At 41.2% G+C, this 16,989-nt stretch overlaps 1 protein-coding gene across 1 annotated transcript in view; it reads left to right on the forward strand.

Moving 5' to 3' along the window:
- The window catches only part of MAP3K15 (mitogen-activated protein kinase kinase kinase 15), a gene marked incomplete at its 5' end in the record, with an annotated part of 161,540 nt that overhangs the window by 52,998 nt on the left and 91,553 nt on the right, over positions 1 to 16,989 (forward strand). The window contains 3 exon segments of the mRNA XM_081223135.1: positions 10,245 to 10,429; positions 14,142 to 14,310; positions 16,382 to 16,488. Of these exon segments, the coding sequence (XP_081079261.1) occupies positions 10,245 to 10,429; positions 14,142 to 14,310; positions 16,382 to 16,488 (461 nt within the window).

Consider the following 16,989-nt stretch of genomic DNA (forward strand, 5'->3'; position numbering starts at 1 on the left):
CTTTTACCTGGCTTACAAGCACACTGAGGCCTCAAGTTTAGAATAACAGAATTTCCCCTGGTCCTGCCCTCTTGCCTTCCTCAGTTCTTCATTTTGCTTTGGCTTGGGATCCAAAATTACCAAGGATGATGTAGATTGCTTAGGGACACTTTGGTAAAAAGGCAATTAAATTTCTTTTCTACTTTCCATATCCTTTGGGTTTTCTGAATTCAGAATCAGAATTTCTACCACTTTTATTAGTGAAGACTCAATTTCAAACAAGAAGGCTAGCTCTCATAGTAGATGGAGACGGAGAATTTTATTTTATGCATTGAATGTGATTTATGTAAAAATTTCTGCCCTTTGAATATTTATTTCATTTGTATAGCTATTTTTTATTTCTGCCTCATCTTAAGTTCTCTGTTCAAGTCTTTTTTTGTCTTTTTTTCCCCTTCATGCCTGTGGTCTGTGTTCTCTTTTAAATTGGAGTACTCTGAATAAATAAATAAGTTGGAATACTCTGGAGGTGTGAACCATAAAACTTTTCTCTGTATCTCTTGAATATCACAGGAGTAATGTCACATTTCACAGGGCCAATGTCAGAACTGAGATAGAAACATTTAATTCTGCCTACCAACTGAATAAGTCTTTAGTGTCCCATGATACCCATTTATTTTCTTTAGGATGTAATTCACGTACCATAAACTTCACCATTCACTCATCTGTTGGTGTTGGGCATTTTGTTTTGTATGTCATGTCCGTGTCTATTTAAGGATATTTCAGAATTAAGCTGGATTGACAGTTAGTGACAAGAAGTCTAGGAAGGGATGGGGAGGACATGAGATTTGCCTGGCTCTGTGGTCATCTGTGGGTCAGTTGGTTAACCTTGCTGGGAATCGGTTTCCTCCCTTATAAAATGAGATGATTATTAATAAGGTGATTACTGTGATTTGTGCCAGCTCTGAAATCATTCTCTGACTTTATGATAGCCATTCTGTTATTTGAACAAAGCAGATGGACTCTTGGAATAGCTCAGTTGGTGCTACATGGCATGTTTCCAGCAGGGATATCTTCATTCACCTTTCAGTGGCACAGTAGTCTGATTATCCAATTGAAATTGGTACTCAGCTTCTGTATATGCATTTGTTCCTCTTATGACCAGGCCAATATAGAAAGATAGCAATGTAGAATGCTATTTGCATTGATCTTAAAAAAGTGCATTTCCCTGATGTGCATGCATGCTGATTTTTAAAAATTCTCCTTTAACTGACTAGACAAAGAATTGTACCTTGTGATCATTTTTTTTAGAGTGGTACCTGACCTAGATTTTCTTCCTTAATAAACTGACTTTGTCAGACATGGTTATGTTAAATAATTTTTTAATTGTCTTAGGTTTGCGCATTTGCTCCCTGAATTTTCTTGGGAACAATTTTCTGTGCTGTTTAAATTCTAGTTTTCACTAAGGATTTGCAGTCCATTTGTATTACAAGATTTAAGCTCCAAAGCTTGAATCTGCCAGCAATCAAGATATGCATTCTTCCATAAGTGCTCAGAAATCAGCTTACCTCATGGGTAGTATTAAACCACCTTCCATCTGCCTTAGATTTTTTCCCCTATCTTTTGAGTAGGCCATTTGTTGACTGATTAAATGTTTGTATCATTACTTTTAAAATGTTCCCTGGAAAGTCAAGCTGAAAGTCTCATCATGAGTTGGTTGGGGTAAATTCTTACACATTTTATTTGCTCCAAAGAATCAATTTATAAAACTTGTGCTGTTTTTGACCAACTATGTGAGCTGCTGCTAGCCACAAACAAAACTAAGCGCTGGTGTAATGAGGCCCCTTCACTTGTGTTTCTGTGCTGGCCTTCCTGGGCCGCTGGCCTTCCTGCACAGGGTGCCTGCAGAGGAGCCTGCTGGGGGGTGCGTCCCATGTGTTCTTGGTTAGTGGCCATGGTTGAACCTGATGGGCAATTAGGTTGAGACCCCAACATGCTCTGCTCTCCTGGGCCGTCCTGGAGAATCCAGACAGTTGTTTATGGATGGGACTCACACTATTATCATGGAAATGTTCATATATGAAGCCCACTGAAGAATCTCTGATGTTTTAGGGCTACAGGTAGGCTGTTCTATGTGAAACATCTGCTTGGAGTCCAGAGCAGGGTTTCTTACATTTTGGGGGCCTGGGACTCCTTTGTCAGTCTGGAGGAGCCTATGGACCCCTTCTCAGAATGTATCTTAAAGTGCTTAAATAAATACAAAGGATTACAAAGGAGACCAACTATATTTCAGTATGACTATATTTATACTAAAATATAGTTATCAAAAATATTTTTAAAGTTGTATATTGTAATCTATGTCCTCCTTTACTAATGTCTCAAATAATAAAATGAAGCAGCAAGTGTAAAAACTGTCATAATTTTGGAGTAGTGATAAGTATAAAAGTTATTTTGAGATCTCTGCAGGAACTGTAATATGACATGAAAAATGCAGTGATTTCTATTAGTGACAAAGTCCCATGTCCTGCTAAAACAAGAATGGGTCACCTACATTCCTGATCGAAGGCTCTGTTGCATTTCAATTAAAGGCAAATGATGACAGAGGTGGAATTTTTTTTTCTCATTCAAGTTCACAGACCCCCAAGAATTAATGAGCTCCAGGTTCAGAATTCCCAGTCTGGTCTGATCTAACATAGCTAATACTTTTATTGGATGTCCACTATGTGCCATGACCGTCTTTAAACCTCTGTCACTTAAAGAAATTGACAGTATTATTGTCTTCATTGTAAACATGAGAAAACTGAGGTTTAGGTGGATAAGTACATTTTCCAAGGTCGTCATCTAGTATGGAGCAGCATTGGGATTCAATCTTTGGCTATACAAATTGTCCACTATCTTGCTATGCTTGAGCTGATATGATACTGACTTCCTATTTCAATAATCATAAGTTATTTCTTTTTTACCTAACTTAGCAAATGTGAAAAAAAAAATCCCACTACCCAGCTCTCCTGAGACAGCGATGAAATTGAAGTGCCTTCGTACACTACCAGTGGGAGTATAAATTGTTCCATCCTTTTTGACAGCAACTTGGCCACACATATCAAGAACCTTAAACTTGCTCTAGTAATCTCACTCCTGGGAAGCTATTCTTAGGAAAAGACCACAGTGTAAAGATGCCATATGCAAAGGTGTTCATCTCAGTGTATAGTAAGAAAAATTTCAAAACAAAGTTAAATAATAGAATGATGAAGTACATTATATATACTCACGAGTTGGTATATTAGGCAGGCATTAAAAATTATGGCATTTATTTATTTGTTTATTTATTTATTTTTGCGGTACGCGGGCCTCTCACTGCTGTGGCCTCTCCCTTTGCGGAGCACAGGCTCCGGACGCGCAGGCTCAGCGGCCATGGCTCACGGGCCCAGCCGCTCCGCGGCACGTGGAATCTTCCCAGACCGGGGCACGAACCCGTGTCCCGTGCATCGGCAGGTGGACTCTCAACCACTGCGCCACCAGGGAAGCCCTTTGGCATTTTTATAACCACACTTTTGTAATGAGAGCTTTTTTAAAGATACCTATTATTTAACCTGGTGATGCTACGGGATGAACTGTTCATTGTGGTGGTATTTGTAGATGGTAGTAGTTTGGGAAATCTCAGTTGCTAAGTTTAGAGCGAAAAGCTTCAGAGGACAGATTCCTCTACTCCCTACCCTCATAGTGTTAGAGACCAGTGGCTTTTACTCTGCTCTCTGACTTCACTTACTGTATCAGAATCATCCTTTTGGAAATACTTGAAGAGTGTTTGGAATAAGAGTTTACATAGTTATGTGCCTACATTACTGGTTCTAATGCCTCTTTATGTAGGAAACTAAGCTGCCTTTGTTAAGTTTGTTTTAATGAGCTGGATTCTTGAGATGTTTCCATTTATAAATGTAACAATTACAAATATCCAAGCCTGGTTTGCTATTGAACATGTGTTATGCTAATCAATGTTTTTCTTTTTAATTTTGGGTCTCCCCCACCAACAAAAGCCTGAATGTGTTCCATCATTTGAAGATGTTTGGGCCTATTCTTTGTAAGAACAAAAGTACTGCACTCAAGAGCCTGTGCTTTCATTTGGAAGTTTATGAATTGCTTTTTAAAATGTAGTCATGGGCCTCCCTGGTGGCGCAGTGGTTGAGAGTCCGCCTGCCGATGCAGGGGATACGGGTTCGTGCCCCGGTCTGGGAGGATCCCATATGCCGCGGAGCGGCTGGGCCCGTGAGCCATGGCCGCTGGGCCTGCGCGTCCGGAGCCTGTGCTCCGCAACGGGAGAGGCCACAGCAGTGAGAGGCCCACATACCGCAAAAAAAAAAAAAATAAAAAAAAAAAATAATAAAAAAAAAATAAAATGTAGTCATGAGCCCCAATTTCCTTCTGTAAAATTTCTTAAACTTCTATATACACTTTATGAAAGATTTTCTCAAAGGAAGTATTTTTACTTTCTCAAGGCTCCAGATGCCTGCTGTCTCCTCAGTCCTGTTCATTAAACTTGTTCAGTTGTTTTCAGAGTTCATGCGTTCCCTTTCTTTCTCCTTATTTTCTCAAACTGAGGCTAAATGTTTGCTCAGAGAATCAGATCCACTCCAGCTGTGGGCAGGCTTTCACCAGCCTCCACCACTGCTGCTCTGCCCACTTGAGCCATAACCTGTGACAGCAAAGAGCATATATTTGTCAAAATCTTATTTTTTCACACCTCATTATTGAGGATTAGAGCAGGACTGGGGCAAAGTTAACTTTTGTGCTATTTGGGTAGAATAGGTTTGCTAAAGGAAGACTGTCAAGATTTCAGCAGAAATATTTGTTTTGGAAATAGTTTTAAAACCTGTAACAATTCTATCCAAATAGGTTGGATTCCTGCACCTTCACCTTACCTACCTCTTATGGATACTCAGGTTTATTTAGTTGTAATCTCTGTATGTATTTTTGTTAGAATTATTACTCTGTATAATATTATCTTTTAACAAAGCTGAGAGAAGAAAGGAAAATAAGTACTTATAGAGTTACACTAACCTGTTTGTTTACCATTTCTGATTCTTTTCATTTGTTTCTGTGGATTCAAGTTACCAAATGGTGCTATTTCCTTATTCCAATACAGCTTTGTTTCCACCTGCATCTTTTGTACTTCTAGTGTCAAATATATTACATATCTATATGTTACAGGCCCCAACGTATGATTATATACATCATCTTATGCAATTGTCTTTTAAACCAGTTAAGAAAGAAGAAATTAGCAACTATATTGTCTCTTACAATTACCTGTATAACTAACTATATTGCATACTTTGTTTTTATCATGTGAATTAAAATTAGTCTGGTGTCACTTGCTTTTAGCCTGAAGAGCTTCCTTTAATATTTTTTGTAAGACAGATCTGCTAGGAACAAATTATCTCAGTTTTTATTTACCTGAAAATGTCTTTATTTCCCCTCAGATTTTCTTTCAGATCCTTTATTAGAGTGTTGAAATTTTCTCTAGAGACTTGGTATACTTTCAGTGATGTTAGATTCACCTTTATTTTTAGATTGATTTTTTTTAAGGGTGCACCACACAACGTGCAGGATCTTATTTCCCCAACCAGGGATCAAACCCGTCCCCCTTGCATTGGGAGTGCGGAGTCTTAACCACTGGACCACCAGGGAAGTCCCTGGTCTCCATTTTTTAAAGATAGTTTTGCTAGATATAAGATTTTTGGTTCACTTTTTTTTCTCTCATCACTTTGAATATGTTGTCCTGCTGCCTTCTAGCATTCACTGTTTCTGATGAAAAGTCAGATGTTTTTTATTGGGTTGCCCTTGTACACAATAAGACACTTGTCTCTCTTGCTGTTTTCAAGACTTTGTCTTTCACAGTTTTGACTACAGTGTATCTGGGTGTGGATCTCTTTGAGTTTATCCTACTTGGAATTTATTTAACTTCTTGGATATGTAGATTCATTTAATCAAATTTGTGAAGTTTTCAGCAATGATTTCTTTCAGTATTTTTCTGCTGCTTTCCTCTCCTTTCAGGACTCCCATTATGAGTTGTGTTTGTTGGTGCACTTGATGGTGTCCCACATTTCTTTGAGGCTCTGTTCATTTTTCTTCATTCTTTTTTCTCTCTGTTCTTCAGTTTGCATAATCCCTATTGATCTGTCTAAAAGTTTACTGATTCTTTCTTCCACTTAAATTTCCTGTTGGGGGCCCCTTCAGTGAATTTTTAATTTTGGTTATTATGCTTTTTAAGTCCAGAATTTCCATTTGCTGCTTCTTTGGTAATTCCTGACTTTTCATTGATATTCTGTATTTGATGATGCATTGTAGTTATACCTTTAATTTGTTAAGTATGGTTTCCCTTAGTTCTTTGAACATATGTATAATAGCAGTTTTCAAGTCTTTGTCTCCAAAGTCCAATATCTGGGTCCTTTCAAAGGCAGTTACTTGGTGCCTGCTGTTTCTCCTGTATACAGATCACACTGTCCTGTTTCTTTGCATGTTTTGTATTTTTTGTTGCTGAAAACTAGACATTTTAGATAATGTAGCAACTCTGGATACTGACTTTCCTCCCTCCTGCCTCTGAAACTTGTTCCTGTTTGCTGGTTTATTTGTTTAGTGACTTTGCTGGACTAGTTCAGTGAAGCCTGTTTCCTCCAGTGTGCAGCCTCTGATGTCACTCCTCAGAAGGTGCAGCCTTGAACATGCACACAGCTACCCTAACCCTCCCATCCCCACCTGGGGATGACAGTGGTTACAGCTGGGCTCTCTTTGACTGTATCTTTCCCCAGTTTCCCTGTTAAGTTTCTGACTGATCTTCCTCTATAGATATTACATCCAGTTGTTAGTCTCCCCTAATTGTTAGCTGATTGCTTTATTGTTTTTGCCAATCACCGGAGACATAAATGTTGCACAGTCTAATATCATTAACATTGGGCTTCTTTGCAGGGGTAGTTTTTAAAACTGGTCTTTAAGGTTCACTCTGACCACAGGAAGCCTTTCATAACTCTCTCTTCCCCTGTTTCTCTTTGTTAAACTTCTAGCTTGTCTACCTTTCACCCATTGCTATCATGGAGCTACCAGCCTCCTCTTAATTTCTTGCCATAAAAATCTCCATTGTCTTTGACAGTGCCTGTAGGTTTGAACTTCTCCATGCTATGTTTCACATAAAGTCAGTCCCCTTAGGGAGAGCTGCAAAGCTCTGTTCTTACAGCATGCCTCTACCCTAGGCAGAGCCTCTGCACCACTGCTCCAGAGCTGGGGAGTCGGGGGTAGCAGCCTGCCTCTCTCAGAGTGATACTCTGCTATGAGCGGGGTGCTGGTCAAGGGTAGCAGTCCCTGATCTTCTCAGCTTGCCTCTCTTGGCATGGAACCTTTGCCCTATGTGAGCTGGGACATAGATGATCAGGGCCCAGTATTCTTGGCCTATTTCATCTAAGATAGAGCTTCTGCCATACAAGTGGGAACGCGGTGGAGAAATGGAGCCCTGGTCCTCTTGACCGTGCTTGCCTGGAATAGAGCTTCTACAGGACAGGGCTGTGGGGAATGAGGATGCTGGTGGCCTAGCCTGCTCAGGGAGAAACTGCCACCCTAGACTTGAAGCTGAGGGTGGGAGGAGGTCCCATCTTCTTGGCTTTGCCCGTCCAGAGTAGAATTGTCACTCTGGGCTCGAGGGTAGGGGAAGAGCAGGTTATAGCTCAAATACTAGAGTCTCAGTCTTTTTATCAAGATTTAATCAATTTTCTCGAGTAAATGTTTCTCCATTTGCTGTATGTTCTTAAGACAACTTATAGAGACTTTAAATGGATTTTTCAAAATATTTGTTACGCGTTATGTTTTTCTGGGGAGGGGATCTGAGGAGCTCCACACACCTCCAGCCTAGCTCTAACTTTTTGAAAATAGCAAGTTCTATTTCTTCAAGGATTTTTTTTTAACCTTCTGGACTTCACTGATTCACACAGCTCTTTTCTCCCTCTTTGTCTGAACTGGGAAATTTTTTACCATTAACTCGACCAATTTCAGGTAGAAAAACAAGCAGTTTAACTTCTGAGTGTATAAATGGCATTTAATTTAATTAACTTTAGCAACATGGCTTTCTTGTTATAGATGATGGAGAAATTCATCTCTAACCTACCAAAACCTTACTTTGCTGGGCAATTTGAACCTGTCTTTGAGAATTTGAAGATATTACTAGAGGGGGAAGGGTCTTTGTTCCTCCTATTCCCCAGTTATCACCAGCACACCAAAAATTTTGCTACTTCTCTTTGTAACAGACTGACATTTGTAGTTTGAGGTGTTTAACCCCAATATCTAGTGTCCACAGGGACAGTATCCAGCTGCTGTTTTGCAGCAGGGTAAGTACTCTCATCAAACCTATTATCAGGAATCATGAAACATCAGGAAGCTTAGTGTTAGACAAGGGTTGGCCCACCACCTGTTTTGGTATGACCTGTGAGCTCCCATTGGGTTTTACAGTTGTAAATGCTTGGAAAAAAACCAGAAGATGAAGAATACTTCAGGACATGTGAAAATATGAAATTCAAATTTGTGCCCATAAATAAAGTTTTATTGGGACACAGCCATGCTTGTGTGTTTACATGTTGTCTGCAGCTGCTTTCATGCTGTAACAGCAGAGTCGAGTAGTTGCAGTAGAAATTATATGGCCCACAAAACCAGAAATATTTACCATCTGGCCTTTGACAGAAAAAGTTTGCTGACAGTCTCACATATGGTTGAGTGGGGCATCACTAGTCATTTTTGCTTAACGAATTATTTTAGGGCCTAAAGACATGTCGTGACAGGGCTACAGATGCCCTAGAAGATACAAAAGAGGGAGAGAATTGCAGGACAATTATTTGTACTTTGAATTTAGATAGAATTAAGAATGCCACCTGTCCTTGTGTAAGCAAATCTTATTCAAAAGGAAAACTTTAAAATGTCTGTCACATATTTGTTCTAAGCTAGTTCCCCAATGTGGAAAGTTTTCCCAAGACTTCTGTTTGATCTGAGATTGTAGCATTCTGACAGTTGTCTCTGTGATGAATGAATTTCTTTTTAATTTAGATGAAACTGTGTTGCTTCTTTGACTTCTCATTCTTGGTGAAAGTGTACTTCCCAAGGTTATGTCTGCATTATGCCGAAATTCCTAGATAACTCCCTTAGTTTAAAAAATTAAAGGGAAGAAGTCAGATGAATTATTTCTGTCATCATGTAAGTTCTTTAAAACTTAGTGAAGATATGGGCTTCCCTGGTGGCGCAGTGGTTGAGAGTCTGCCTGCCAGTGCAGGGGACACGGGTTCGTGCCCCGGTCCGGGAAGATCCCACATGCCGCGGAGCCGCTGGGCCCATGAGCCATGGCCGCTGGGCCTGCGCGTCCGGAGCCTGTGCTCCGCAACGGGAGAGGCCACAACAGTGAGAGGCCCGCGTAAGCAAAAAAAAAAAAAAAAAAAAAACCTTAGTGAAGATAAAGGAATTAGAGAGTCTGAAATTTTAACCTAGTTGCTTTTTATGACAGTATAGACAAACGATTGACTATGATAGAAGAATGTCATATAAAAACATATTTTAGTCCTCCAAATATGCTAAAAACTGAGCATGGGCTTAATGCTATTTAAAGGTGGTGTTTATGCTTTACAAAGGATTACAATTTGACTGTGAGTCATGATTATTCCATTGAAAAAAGATACTGTTTTACTTGAGTATTGTTTGACAATATAAAAAATTTTAAACAGATCCTTTTTTTCCAAAACATCTCTGAAACTAATCATATTTATTAATATCTGCTTCCCGCAAAACAGTTTTTACTCAACAGAGTTTATAAATAGTTCACCTGTGGTTAAATTATCAAATAACAAGGCTTTTCCACCTATGCTGAAAGAAAGAAAATAAGCCTTTACATTGTAATCCTTGGTTATCATTGGGCTGAAGTTCCCTCTGATTTGGGGGGATATGTAATGAAATGATGTAATTTCTGAGACTTAAAACCCTAAAATCTTTGCTGATGAAGTTCAGAAACATATACAGATCAGTTCAGCGTTTGAAACCAAATTTTTGTCTAATGTCCACGTGTTAGAGCTTGTGAAATTGAGTGGTTTCCTGTTTTGCGTATGATAGATTCACAGTCGTATTGTGCAAGTTGTTCATCGTCATTTTCTCCTTTCGTGTCCCACCAAGGTTCCACCTGCCCAAGTCCACAGCTGTGCTTCTGCATCAATTATTTCGTGAAACATTTTTGTTTCTTTTTCCCAGGCATCTAGTGGAATTATTATTTCATCCCGTACATCATGACACCATGCGCTGATTATTTTTGCTGCGAGAGTGATGCCCAGAGACGTGCCTCGGAGTACATGCAGCCCAACTGGGACACCATCCTGGGTCCACTGTGTGTGCCCCTGGTGGACAGGTTTACTAGCCTCCTCAAGGACATCCATGTGACCTCATGGTAATTCCCATCAACCGTCAACAACGCTGGGAGCTTTGCCAAAATTTCCCTTTCACATCCATGGAGGTGACGTAACTTCAAGAGACCTTAGTGCCCAGAGAGTGGGGAACCCCGACCAATTATTTTGAAGTCATCCTGGAATCCAGTGTTCCTTACTGGCTCACTGAGTTGGGCCGTTGAGGTGTAACCGAAAGAGAATAAAACTGGAGTTGAGGTCAGGGTTGAGCTTGTGTTTGGCTCCAACTCCCTGTGTGACCTTGACAAATAAGTTTTCTGTAGCTGTTTTCTCATCTAGAAAATAAGGAACTTAAGTCACTGATTTTCTTTCATGCTCTTTCAACTCTGAGATTCTGTGTTTCAAGGTCATTTCTGAACGTGATTTCCTCCCTACTACCAATCAGCTGTTAAGGTTGTTAAAATGCGTCAGCAAAGTCATTCCAACCATAAGTCCTTGCGCTGTAAAAGTCGGGATGTGCTTAGTAAAGCTGAAGCCATCCTGACCTCGGCGTGTCCTGTGACGTGTTCTTGGTAGATTTATGTCGGAGAAGGTGTGGGGTAGTGATTCAAGAGTTGACAGGTTTGGGTTTGAATCCTAGCTCAGGCGATTCTTCACAGTGTAGCCTTGGAACAGTTAGCTCACCTCTTTGAGCCTCAGTGCTCAAGAAACCAGTCCTTAAAACATCCTGTTCTAAAACTTGAAGGCAGAAAAATTCTTCTTCTTAACCAAAGGATCCAGTTTTGGGGTTTCTTTCTTGCCTGTGGCCAATTTAAAGAATTTATTCCTGAAAGTTACGTCTCAAGAAGGATTTGTCCTTCCAAAACAAATGAAAATCCGAAGCACTGGCAGAACTGACTTAAAATGAGATGTAAGGGACCACACGTCCCTGTGGCTTGCATTGTGACTCCCTGAACTGTGGAGCGTTACTACTGTAGGGTTGGTGTGAGGTGCACACTTGTTAACAGTCTGTTCTCTTTTTCTGTCCTGTCACCTCTTCTCTGGACACAGAGTTTCTGCTACAGATTGTAATGGGAAAAGAAGACTGGAAACCCAGACATATGTGACCACATGCCAACATAGAAAGCAAATGGGAGACCTTTTGCAGCACATCCCCGGAAAGCCTCTTTCAGTGCCCCCTTGCTAACTATTGTCTTATTGCACAGTGAACATTTTAGTGAAGCTCAGGGAGAGAACTCTCTCAGTATCATCTTTTCAGGTCTGACAAGCAAGTAGGCTAGCTTGAGTCTGCTAGATGAGCAAGGTCTTTGCAAGAAGTAGATTCAAGTTTGTTTCTCATTCACTTCATGTATGTTTCAGTAGGAAAACAACTCGTTTGATTTGGTTTAATTTCAGAGAACTTGAAATACCTGTTAGTTGATTCCACTCCTTGAACTACCGGATACCTGGCAAGGGTTAATGAGAGGGTAAATGGGGCTTATGGTTTAAAACATCTGTAACAGGGATGGCAGATAAATTTTCAGCTCAAGTGCCAACTTTGATAGACTGATGAAGGCTACCCAGAGCCCTGTGCGGAAAAGGGGTTTGAAGCTATTTCTCTTTTTTTTTAAATCTTTTTTAAAATTTATTTATTTATTTATTTTCGGCTGCATTGGGTCTTTGTTGCTGTGCACGGGCTTTCTCTTGTCACGGCGAGAGGGGGCTACTCTTCATTGCGGTGTGCGGGCTTCTCATTGCAGTGCCTTCTCTTGTTGTGGAGCACGGGCTCTAGGCACACAGGCTTCAGTAGTTGTGGTGCGTGGGCTCAGTAGTTGTGGCGGGCAGGCTTAGTTGCTCCGCGGCGTGTGGGATCTTCCAAGACCAGGGCTCGAACCCGTGTCGCCTGCATTGGCAGGTGGATTCTTAACCACTGCACCACCAGGGAAGTCCCTGAAGCCATTTCTAAGTCCACATTGATTAGCAACATCTTCCCTGGTTACCAGAGGCAGAAATGGCTGCATGTTTATTACATACATGATGTCTCCAAGCCGTAATTAATTCAGTGTTTTGTTCATTTACTTACAAGTTACCATTCTTATTAGGTTTCTTAGTTTATTAAAACTATTTTTCAGAATTACCCTTGAAAACAAGTCTAAACTAAAGTATAAATTTTTTACTTGTCAGGCTAAACTAATAATACTTTAATAACTTTGATGCCTTTACAGTCCAGCAAATGGACAATGGCTGTCACCCAACTTAATGACTCATTTGATTAATCATAGAATTTTAAACATTAGTAGAATCTGCTAATTTGCTCATCTTTGGGGTAATAAGCAATAGACAAACAAGGAAATAAAAATTAAAGCAGTGCACTGATAATTTTATCAGAGCACTTTCTGTGGGACATCACTTAATTCCTGAAATGTTCATTGAGATCTTATTATAAGCATTGGACCAGGCTGTGTACAGTAAACACTTTTTTTGACATAGTTTTATAACTATTAAAAGTGACATTTGTTATTCTTAGGTGTTGTTTTTCATTCTCTGAAGAGTTTACTTACTGAACCTATTCTTTTTAAAATAAGCAACCTAATTTTACTGTCTACAGTTAAAACATTTGAGCTGCTTAATGGGTTGACAGTATTACAGCTTGGCAATGCCCAGTCTCCATAAAAAAAAAAATTACTTGGAGCGTAGACAACATGTTTAAGTCAATCTATGGTCATTGTAAGTTCGCCTCTGTATACCAAATTCGGTCATTTTTAAAGATTTTAAACCAAATACCAGATACTAGCATTGGTTCTTTGAGGGGCTATGGTGAGACATTCCAGTGTGGATTTAAACTGCTCGAAATGTTGTCATACATCCCTATTATTATCTAGACGCCCACATGAAGGAAGTTTTAGGTCTTATATTTGCTTACAGAAAAGCACTCTGGGGCTTCCCTGGTGGCGCAGTGGTTGAGAGTCCATCTGCCGATGCAGGGGACACAGGTTCGTGCCCCGGTCCGGGAGGATCCCACATGCCCCGGAGCGGCTGGGCCCGTGAGCCATGGCCACTGAGCCTGCGCGTCCGGAGCCTGTGCTCCGCAGCGGGAGAGGCCACAACAGTGAGAGGCTCACACACCGCAAAAAAAAAAAAAAAAGAAAAGAAAAGCACTCTGGCTGTCAAAAATGACAAGGGGAGTATGGGGTAAAAGGCCGAGGTTGCCCGTAAGCATCCAGGCACAGCTTCTTGGATTGCTCGTGGACACATTCAGGTTCTGGCTCTCGACCAGCTGCAGAAAGCTTTGTGATTACTAGCTTGGGACACCTGATAGATACATTTTAAAGAAGTTCTCATTTTACTCTGTTTCATGGCTTTGGAGTTTTGTTCAGCTTTGTGAAAACCTCTTAATCATGGGGGAAATTACTATTTAAATAAGGTACTTTCTTGTCTTTGTGTTTGAAAATACCAGAGAGAGGGGGATGGGCTGGGGTGGGTAGCAAGTCCTGTGGGTCATCCAGATACATATGGGGTCAAGTTTGAAAATATTTTCAAGGTCACAATGAACTGATATTTCTTTGTTACTGTTTAGTGGTGAGTTTTTGCAGAATGTCACTCACAAATAGGACGTGTCTCCTGTTTGCTGATGCAGGGAGTCTGAGGTCTGGGCGAGGCCCCCATGTGTTAGCCTAAGTCCTGTCAACGAGAACCAAGTTTGTTTGAGCTGCTAAGGGCAACACAGTCCTGGATGCACATGGATGCGACTGGAGGTTTTCTTGTTTTCCTCTCCAGTGCTTATTACAAAGAAACCTTGTTAAATGACATCCGGAGAGCCAGAGGGAAATACCAGGGTGATGCACTGGCGAAGGAGCTGGCTCGCATGAAGCTCCGCACGGACAGTACCGACGTTCCGACCTCAGACATCGTCATTAATTTACCGCTGTCCTGTCGTGATATCCAGGTACGAAATATGCTTGTCTGAGGCTATCACACTTCTTCCTTGACATGAGGAATTTCTCATATGAAGCACTCTTACACTAGGTGTACGGTTAGGTAACTGTTTTACAGACAAAATAGGGATGTGGCTAGGTCATAGGTCACCTCGCATATCTGTTGTGGTGGAAGTATGAAGAAGGTTTTGTCATATCAGAAGGCCACTCCAGCAAAATCTCAGAAACAGTACTGCTTAATAAAAGGAATTAGAACTAAACAGTTTATATGCACTTAGTGTTAGGCGTTGTTCCAAGCCCTTTGCAAGTCCTAAATCACTTAATTCTCTTCATAAGCCTATGGGGTGTACACTTGGATTATCTCCATTTTACAAATGAGGAACATGAGGTACAGAGAAGTTAAGTAACTTGCCTAAGGTCACACAGCAGTTGGCAAAGTCACGATTCAAACTGAGGCAACCGGCTCTGTCCTCTTTGCTGTTAACTCCTCTGCTACTTCCTTTAGGCCTTTGTCACTTCCTTCTTCGTTTACCACTACCTATTAGTGAAAGGGAGAGCAGGAGTAGCAGAGGCAAGTCCAGGACCCAGGGAATGCAGGGGTTTATTCTAAGACAAGTGACAGAGGCTTCTGGAGAGTTCTTGAGACAGGGTTTGTAGAATATGGTACCGTGGAGGAAATCAGTCGTTTCCTCCCTCCAAGTTTAATGCTGTGGAGCCATTTCTAAGGATGTCTTGTCTTACTTTCCTTTGGAGGAACACAGGGCAATGTACATAACCTGCAGAATTCTACAAAGCCATATTGGAGGTTGTTGGCCACAGGTCTTTAAATCTGAACAAGAGAGGCTTCCGTTTATGACCTGAATGAAGAACAGAGTCAACCACTTAAGGAACTCATGCCCCCTGGTGATAAACAGATGCATCTAATTGATTTTAATAGCAGGTGCTATTAGGAATTACGATGATTAAATTATGCCCCATGGAACAAGAGAATGGGAGTGACCTTTTTTGAAGTTTTTCTTCTGTTGAGCTGCTGGCTTCTTTCTGCCCTTGCTTTCACGCATCTCTCCTCTTTATAACCTTCCATTGCTGGGACTCTCGGGCTCAAGGGTGAGCCGGAAGCTTCTTGCAATACTCTGCCTTCCCTATCCCTGGGTAGCAGCACTGAGGTGTAAAGCCACAAAACAGACCTGAGATTTCAGTGGGAAGTCCTCATCTGCTAACTGTGGGTGGCTGTCAGCGAGTTGGCCCGAAAGGATTGTAAGCCCGGCTGAAAGGGTAGCAGATGGTCCTGCTCGGAGGGGACACAGCTCAGACAAACACGGTAGCAATTTCTCCCTGGGTAATTATGCAGTTTAGAGCTGTGCTTCTCAAGCGGGGGACATGTGGCAGTATCTGGAGACATACTTGGTTGTCACAGCTCGAGGAGGGAGGGGGAAGTGCTCCTGGCATCTAGTGGGTCAAGGCCACGGATGCCGCTTAACATCCCGCGATACACAGCACAGCCCCCACCGTAAAGAATGATCCAGCCCCCAAATGTCAGGAGTACCAAGGTTGAGAAATTCTGGTTTAGATGAATGTGATTGTTTCTGACAAAAAAGGAAGGACTGGCATGTTTCCCCCACTTTACGTGGCAAATAACTCTAAGATTTCCTACATGTTTATGTCCCGTTCATTTTAACCCACAGCCCTGCTGGTGTTAACTCTCCTACCCTCAAAACGTGGTAGCTTTTCCTGGCTGCTGGGCTCATTTGTTTTCTTTTATCGTCTTTGAATCTAACTTCCTTTCCCTGGTCCTTTTGTGACCTCTGATAGCAGGGATTCTTTCTCTGTCTTCTCTCTCATCCACCTTGTTTTTAATCTCATTGCTATTCTTTTAAGGGCTTTAACGTCACTAAATGCTGCCTGTAGGGAAAGGCTTCTATTTAAATGCTGAGGCGGTCTCAGGTTCGTAACTGTTCAAAAAAACCTGCGGGACAGGCTTCTATTTAAATGCTGAGGCGGTCTCAGGTTCGTAACTGTTCAAAAAAACCTGCAAAGAGCTGTGTTTCCTGTCTTTCTCACCTTGGGACCTCTTGCCAACAGGACTATGATGCAATGGTGAAGCTGGTAGAAACACTGGAAATGCTGCCGACGTGTGATTTGGCTGACCAGCATAACATTAAATTCCACTATGTGTTTGCACTGAATAGGTAAGAGTGATAATGTGCGTATAGAGTTTTGAAACATGCCAGCTGTTAAATTGTTTCCTTCTTTCATTCAGCCCTCATTGAGGATGAGCCAGATCATGAGCTGAATGCTAAAGTTAAGAAAATGGACATGGCATGATCTTAACCTCCAGGGACTTTGTCTTTGGAACATATATTCTAGCTCCGAGATCACACATGTAAACTAAATACTTACAGCTCAGAATTATAAATATCTTAATGAATATCAAAGCATAGTAGAGGGAGGAAGGCACTTTGCTTTGGGGTTTTAAAGAAGCTTCTCCGGGTCTTTGGGGCTGCGTTTTTTTTTTTCCCCAACATCTTTATTGGAGTATAATTGCTCTACAGTGGTGTGTTAGCTTCTGCTGTATAACAAAGTGAATCAGCCATAGTTACACACATATCCCCATATCCCCTCCCTCTTGCGTCTCCCTCCCACCCTCCCTATCCCACCCCTCTAGGTGGTCACAAAGCACCGAGCTGATC

The sequence above is a fragment of the Mesoplodon bidens genome (assembly GCF_964165515.1).
Source record: "Mesoplodon bidens genome assembly, chromosome: X".
Lineage (NCBI taxonomy): Eukaryota > Metazoa > Chordata > Mammalia > Artiodactyla > Ziphiidae > Mesoplodon > Mesoplodon bidens.